Source organism: Papaver somniferum, unplaced genomic scaffold, assembly GCF_003573695.1.
Source record: "Papaver somniferum cultivar HN1 unplaced genomic scaffold, ASM357369v1 unplaced-scaffold_117, whole genome shotgun sequence".
NCBI classification, from domain to species: domain Eukaryota; kingdom Viridiplantae; phylum Streptophyta; class Magnoliopsida; order Ranunculales; family Papaveraceae; genus Papaver; species Papaver somniferum.
Window position 1 is genome coordinate 693,352 of NW_020620714.1, and position 8,072 is coordinate 701,423.

General features: G+C 39.0%; 1 protein-coding gene across 1 annotated transcript; it reads left to right on the forward strand.

Moving 5' to 3' along the window:
• The first annotated feature begins 480 nt into the window (after window positions 1–480).
• On the forward strand, window positions 481–4,916 carry LOC113330079 (putative disease resistance protein RGA4). Its single transcript, XM_026576942.1, has 3 exons — window positions 481–4,213; window positions 4,359–4,506; window positions 4,786–4,916. Exon 1 carries the CDS (start codon window positions 530–532, stop codon window positions 4,208–4,210), a length of 3,681 nt encoding a protein of 1,226 aa, XP_026432727.1. The 5' UTR covers window positions 481–529; the 3' UTR covers window positions 4,211–4,213; window positions 4,359–4,506; window positions 4,786–4,916.
• The last annotated feature ends 3,156 nt before the right edge of the window (window positions 4,917–8,072 follow it).

Below are 8,072 nucleotides of genomic sequence, written 5' to 3' on the forward strand. Positions count from 1 at the left end.
GATTAAGTTTACTCCGGATAATCAAAACAGTGACTCGGTGAGGTAAAACTTGCCGCTCTTATCATTTTCTTGTCCGCGTCCAGACGGCGGGTCACCCGCCAGAACATTCTACACGTAATAGGTTTAAATTAATTGTGAAAATGAGTTTGACTTTTCTTCTTTTGTATTATTACCACATACAAGAGTGCACGATGACTATTGTTGCTGCTGCTAGAATTGACAAGCATGTATGCATTATTGGCAATTGAATAATGCATTATTGGACGACTAATTAATGTGTGGGGTGGATGTATAATCGACTAACGATTTCTATGCATCATTATTGGACGACTAATTAAACCAAACCCACACAATTCATGTAGACTAGATTTTCAATCCAATCCTTTCCAGAGATAAAACCATTCTAGAGTACACCCTTTTAGTCTTATACATCATTTCAACATATCATACTTTTATTGAATCAAGTTTCTTCATTTCTTGATCTTCTTTTCATTATCAAGTACTTTCCATTGAATACCAATTACTGACTATGGCGTTTGAAGGGATTGTTGCTAATGGTGTAACAGAAATTTTGAAGAAATTGGTTCCGGTTATTGCTCGAGAAATTAGTCTGGCGTGGGGTGTCGAAGATGATCTGAAAAAGCTTCAAGACACTTTAGAGATGATTCTACTTGTAATAGCTGATGCTGAGAGGAAACAGATCAATGATGCAGCTGTACGCCTTTGGTTAAGGAGGCTTAAAGATGTTGCCTATGATGCAGTCGATGTGATGGATGAGTTTTCCTATGAAACCATGCGGAGGTGTGAAAGGGGGAACCGCTTGAGGATCAAGGCTCGTGATTTCGTTTCATCCACCAACACACTAGCATTTCATTTCAAGATGGCTAGGAAAATCAAACATATAAATCAGAGATTAGCTGAAATCACCGAAGATATGAGTAGGTTTCAGTTGCAAACTACACCTGCTAGCAATACTGTTACTCTTCCTGGTGAAAACAGTGAGCACCGGAGCCGAGAAACCGCGCCCTGTATTAATAAATCAAACATTATAGGGAGGGAGGATGAAAAGGAGAAAGTAGTAAACATGTTAACCAAAGTCATACCATCATCAACAACACCATCTGGTTCTGATAGAAATACGGAAAAGGTCTCTGTGGTTTCCATAGTTGGTATGGGAGGTCTAGGCAAGACAACTCTAGCTCAGCTCGTCTACAATGATGAGATGGTAAATAAACTTTTTGAGTTAAAATTGTGGGTCCATGTATCCGAAGAATTTGATGTGGAAAAGCTCTTAACAACAATTATGGAGTCCTCCACTAAGAACAAGTTTGATTCTCCGTCAAACTTTGCTGTACTGGTAAGTAAAGTTCAGGAACAACTAAATGGGAAGAGATATTTGCTAGTTCTTGACGATTTATGGAACCAGAACGCTGAGCAATGGGATAGACTCTACAGCCCGTTGCTTGTTGGGGCTCAAGGGAGTAAAATATTAATCACTACTCGCAAAACTCAAGTTGCAGATATGGTTAAGGGGAGTATTCCTCCTTACAAATTGGGGAAGTTACAGGATGATGAATGTTGGTCTATCATGGAGAAGAGAGCATTTTCTCCAGGTGGAGCAGTAAAGACTCCAACCATGACAAGCATTGGAAAAGGAATAGAAAAAAAATGTAGTGGCGTACCGCTTGCAGCAAAAATCTTGGGGGGTCTCATGCGCTTAAAAAATAAAGAAGGCGATTGGTTGTCAATTCAAGAACTTGACGTTTTGAATACAAGAGAAGGTCAAAGCGAAATCATACAAATACTAAAGTTGAGCTATGACAACTTGTCGCCTGATTTGAAACAATGTTTCTCCTACTGCTCTATATTTCCCAAAGGTTGGGAGATAAATAGAGTAACACTGATTCAGCTGTGGATAGCAGAAGGATTTCTCGACACTTGTAATGTGGGAAAGAGAAGATCAATTGAAGACATCGCGGATGAATACTTTGAGAGTTTGGTATCGAGCTCATTTCTGGATCGCGAGGATTGGAGCTTCTTGGGTGACATAAAGACGTGCAAGATGCATGATCTCGTCCATGATCTTGCAAAATCTGTTGCCGGGGATCAGGAATTGGCGTCTCTCAAGGTGAGTGAGTTGAATAATACTTCTGAAATACGTCGGTTACAGTTAATATTGGATGTGGATTTATCATCAACAGAATTTCTGAAAAGCTTCAGTAACGCGAAGAAGTTGCGGACACTTTTTATCCCTGAAGGTTCAAACCTGGTAGATCCTTCTATTTTCTCAGAAAATAAGCACTTACGCATCTTACATGTGGGTCGTTCACCAAATCATTCTTTTCCAAAGTTTCCTTCTTTTAGTTTCAAGCTGAGACATTTAAGGTATCTTCACCTTACCTCCATTGATCTTAGAGAAGTAGAGAATGATGAGTCCATCAATAAACTTTATAGTTTGGAGACATTGGTATTGAATCACATAGCTGGTCGGGTTCAAATTCTTCTTACCAACATTCAATCACTAAAAAAGCTCAGATACCTTGAAGTCTCATGGACGGATATGGTAGAACTACCTGATTCTGTTACAAGTCTTTCTAATTTGCAGACATTGGATCTCAACCATTGCGAACTAAAAGTCATTCCCGACTCTATTTCTGGTCTGAAATCTCTTAGATTTTTAAATCTGTCAGTCAACCCTTTTGAAGAATTACCTGTTTCTGTCACCACCCTCTCCAATCTGGAAACATTAGATGTCAATACCTGTAAAAATTTAAAAGCCTTACCAGAGTATGTGGCAGGTCTTTCTAAACTGAGAATATTTGATTTCAAAAAGTGCCCATTGCTTAGAGAATTACCCAATGATTTTGGAGCTTTGACTCAGTTAAGATCTCTTGACCTAGATGGTACTGAGATCGAAGTGCTACCAGAGTCTTGTGTTAACCTCAACAACCTTGAGATGGTGGACCTTCACTGGTGTGAGGTTCCCAAAGATGTAAAGAATTGGCCAAAATTGAAAAGATTTTATTATCGACGGCGAAATCCGATACTTGGTTTACGGCAACTAATTCTCCTTGAAAAGTTGTTTTACATGGTACCAGAACAACTAAACACAGAAGCCGAAGGTAACGAAGGTCTTGAAGAGTTAGGGAACCTAAACTTTCTTGAGATGCTGGCTATCATGAATCTTCATAATGTGAAAGACCCCGTAGATGCTGAGAGGGCAAATCTGAAAGGAAAACATAATCTTCGTTTATTGCATCTGTATTGGGACGAGAATTCGTGTAATTTGCAAGTATTAGAAGAAGAAGAAGTGGATATGATGATGTGGGACGAGAATTCGTGTAATTTTCAAGTATTTGAAGCTCTCCAACCTCCCAAGAGTTTGACAAAATTGGGTATTTATAACTTCATGGGGTCGGACCTTCCCATGTGGATGTGTGTATCTGGTATTCCAGATTTGGTAGAGTTGAAACTCGTAAACTGCGTTGGAATAAAACAACTACCAGCATCTATTGGGCAGCTACCACGTCTTCGAACTCTTGTTCTTAAAGAAATGTCTTGGAAGAGTTTAGATATTGGCGGATTTCCTTCGTTACTGACTCTCGAACTTGCTGATATGTTCCTTCTAGAAGAACTGAGTAATTCATATCCTTCTTGTCTTCAGTCTCTGACTATCAACGGCTGCGGAAGTTTAACAGAAATCCCTTCATTTCCTTCTCTAACGTTATTGAAATTAGTGAAGGTCGACAGCAAGTTAGTATGCTCAGTTGGGAGAAGCCAGACATCTCTCGCAAAGCTATTTTTGGAGAATATTGAGGAGCTTATATACTTCCCAATAAGAATACTCCAAAACAATTGCAATATTCAATCGCTGTACATTGAAGGTTGTAATCAGTTGGAAGGCTTTGGTGTAATTGAAGATGAGAAGGAGAACATGGTTCCTCTGTATGGCGCTGGACTCTACACTGGCTCTCTTAAGGAATTGTATCTCTTTGATTGCCCAGATTTTAAGTTTCTTCCAGATTTACGAGGATGGACTTCTCTTCGGAAATTAGGCATTTTCAATTGCTCACAAGTGAAGGAGTATTTAAAGTATGATCTCAGAGACCTTTCTTTTCTTAAAGAACTGTGGGTTGATTTTATTCAGAGAGACGAGAAGCGAGGAGATCCATCTTCCCCAGAAAACATGATTAATCTACTGACCAAGTAGCAGGTATTGTACCTCTCCCATTCAATTTGTTTTTTTAGTTGTATGCTTTAATTTTGTGATAGAAGATACAAAAGTTGGTGAAATAGTATCGTGATTGATTCGTCAATGCCAGTTCATTATAGTGATATGAATTGTGTTCTTCCTGCAGGTACGTGCGATTGGAACCGTATTTGAGATCCATTTCCTCTCTTAGAGAAGTGTATCCTGAGCTTATTCAAGGAGACGAGCAGCATGGAGAAGATCTATCTGTTAAAGAAGACTAGTAGCAGGACCTGGATTTATTGTAGCATTGAAATGTATGTCATACTTGTTAAGTAATTTTACTCAGGTCATATATATCTGTATGTTTGATTTTCCAAGTATTTGGCGCATAGGTGATTGAATAGCTAAGAAGAACTATATAAGCATGGGGATATAGATATATGAATTTTGATTCCATGCCATCTTCTAGTTCAGCCTGTAGGTGTGTGGAAATGTGGCTGTCTGTGCGTTGATTTTGGTTTTCTCTTCTTTTAGTTTCTCAGGATTACCATATCTCATCTCTGGATTACGTTTGATTTGGTTTGGTTGTGCAGTTGAATGAATAGAAATGAAGCAGCAGAGATGATGATAAAGCAGAGCCCACTATTTTGTCAGAATCCGACTTAGCTCATATGCAGGACTTACCGCAATGGTGATTACTTGAAACATGGCCATTTTTCGTTGTCACCTGTTTGTTTTGTGTTGTCGAAATCCATGATTCATTCCAATTTGGTGTTGCAGTTGCAGACGATGGAATCATTGAATAACTAGAGCATGCGCCAAAGAGATATAACGTCCAGTCCAGGTTGGGCTTTGATGCTCGATTGTGGAAACTTTTGGGTCCTATTTGACAAAGCCACTGCACCAATTAGACAGAAGCTTCATTAAACACTGCAACTGACTAATTCTACGAAAGAAGCACGTTTTAGGGCATACCAAATAATTTCAGGGCATACCAAACACTAGTCCTAACTAGGGGTGACCTGATAAGGGGTACCCTATATGGATGTTAAATTACCTAGATACCCTTAAATCCTTTATATTACTAATCTATCCCTAACCCTAAAACAAAAACCTATAATCTATAAACCTAAAATCAGTTTATTCTAACTCTTGCGTCCTCTCCACAGCAGCCCACCCGCCCAATTTCATCATTTTTTTTTCATCGCCAAAATTCATCGTCAATTCGTGAGAATTTAATCGACGATTAAACTCATCTATATAATGGCTCGTTTTAAGCAAGTATCTCGTTCTAACCGATCAATTGAACAACCTATTGACAAACAAACTCAAAATCAACCGGAAGAACAAACTCAAAATCAACCACAAAATCAACCGGAAGAAGAGATTGAAGAAGAACCAACTCCCTTAATGAGAATAAGAAGGTTAGTTCTACAAACCCATCTCGTATTTGATGGTTTTTTGATTGGTATGATAGAATTTTTAGGTCAAAAACATGTGTGTGCGGCGGTTACAGGGTGTGGTTCGTCTTCCAAAAACAATTAGATGTGCGCCGAACTATTCCTGAAACTGAACCCTGAAAGTGCATATGAACGGTTCGGCTTAAATCTGAAATCAGTTGTGAGCCGAACCTAATAACACAGTGCTATATTTTTAGGATCGGCTTATTCGAGGGTGTTAGTTTTGTGCCGAATATGTTTTGTGAATTTCAGAAATTTTGCTTCATGATAGGTTCGGCTTGTATGGTTGTATTAGTTTTGCGCCGAATAACTGTTGTTTGAATTTCATAAATCTTGCATGTGCTTAGGTTCGGCTTGTATGGTTGTGTTAGTTTTGCGCCGAATAAGTGTTATTTGATTTTCATGTTTGAATTATGCATGTGTAGGTTCGGCTTATATGTATGATACCATTTTGCGCCGAATATCATTGGTAAAATTCCATAAATTTTACAAGTGTATAGGATCGGCTTATTTCTCTGATATCTTGTTGCGCCGAATATGTGTTTGAGTTCATAATCATAGGTTCGGCGCATAGGTTGTGTGTCGAATAATGAGGATCGGCTTATAATTATTTTGTAATATGAGACGAACCATTCTCTGTGTAAGCTAATGAAAATTTCAAGACCTGGTTCGGCTCATATGTGTTATTGAGTGTAAGCCGAGACTTGTTATTTGTTGACAGTTTTTGGGCATTTCAAATCCATATTTCATATAGTTTGTATCCCTTTGTTGTTCGAAGCATACTTATTACTTTCATACTTTTGTCAGGACTAATGCAGCTAATAAGAGGAAGAGGATGGAGGTAACACCTTCTACTTCTAAAACTCCCGATCCTCGAGGAGGACGTAAGAAAAGATTGGGAGCGTTAGGTAGAGGATACATTTTAGAAGAAGAAGATGAACAAGCAAGAGTTGAAAGACAAGCAAGAGTTGAAAGACAAGAAGAAGTTGAGGTTAATCAAGAAGAACATCAAGAAGTTCATCAAGAAGAAACACAACCCCAAGAAAAACCTAAGAAAGACAGGAAAGGTACGAAGGTGGCAGAACCACAGAAAGAGAAGGATGATGATGATCGACAGATCACTGGTTTTCACATTCCTGATGAAGATGACGTGATTACACCTCGATCAGATGGTTTGCCTCATGGTCTTCCGGAAGATGGAGGAAATGTTTTGATTGGTTATGCCGAATCTTGGGCGAAGAGAATATACGAGACTCCTGATCACAACCGTGCAGTCCGAGTATTAAGACACCAGAGGGCAGCGGAATGGAGTCTTGATGGAGAGGTTCCTGCTGTGATTGCTTACGTACAAGCCAGTGCTTTATGGCCTACTATCAATTATGCACACAAGGAATATGATAGTGTGTCATCCTCTGCCTTTACCGAGAGATTCTGTCCAGAAATCTACACATTCCAATTACCTTTGGAGAGATGACAATCACTCCTGATGAGGCTAGTAAGATTACATGCCTTAAAGTAAGGGGTAGAAGTGTGAAAGCTGATTTTTATGACATGAGTTGGGATGATTTCTACAAGTTGTAAGAGGAATTTCTTGGTTGGGATGCATACAAAACTGAGTTGGATTTTTATCGGTCCGTTAGAGATGTAGATTCCGTTTTCACACCCGGTAAAAGAAATAAGAAGAAGATCAAGCTGACTAACTTGAAAAAGGAGTTTGAGAACACAAAGGAGAGAGTAAGGGAAGGTTCGTTGGTAATGGATCCCGTCAAAGTGAGGCGAACCGGAACTGCCTACTTGCTTTACACTCTTGGTAGAGACATCTTTCCTGACCTTACCGGAAACAAGGTAAATGCTAATTATCTCCATTTGGTAAAGAATCTTGTAACTTGTAACAAGTAAATGCTTGGGGAACGGCTACGCTCGCTTACCTACTGGACCAACTTGCCACCGCGTCTAGGTTGACAAGTACACACATCGGAGGAAACTTCACTTTGCTCCAGGTAACTTTTGGGAGTTCAGAGTATGGTTCGGCTTATAACCATAATATCGTAAAATCTGAACTTATTATTTACATGGTTCGGCTTATAATAATTGATCCATATAAGCCGAACCTTTCTCTGAGTTTGCGAACTTTAATGTTACTTTGATGTTTCTAAGTAAAAATTGTTTCTATCACTTCAATTCCTTTGATTTTTTAATGTGGTTCTTTGGATGTAGGTGTGGATATATTACCATTTTTCAATTTTGAACTTGGCCAAAGTATTTGAGAAGGACGTCGATTATGTTGATACAGAGCCAACTGCAGCACGGTACACGTACGAGGACTCCAAGAAAAGGAAAAGAAAAAGTTGGTGGCAGGTTTGAGAGAGACGTTAGACAAATTGGGTGTTGATGATGTCGTTTTTAAACCATATGAGAAG

Excerpts from the sequence above, each read along its gene's own strand:
- LOC113330079 (XM_026576942.1), top strand. The coding sequence starts at position 530 with ATGGCGTTTGAAGGGATTGTTGCTAATGGTGTAACAGAAATTTTGAAG.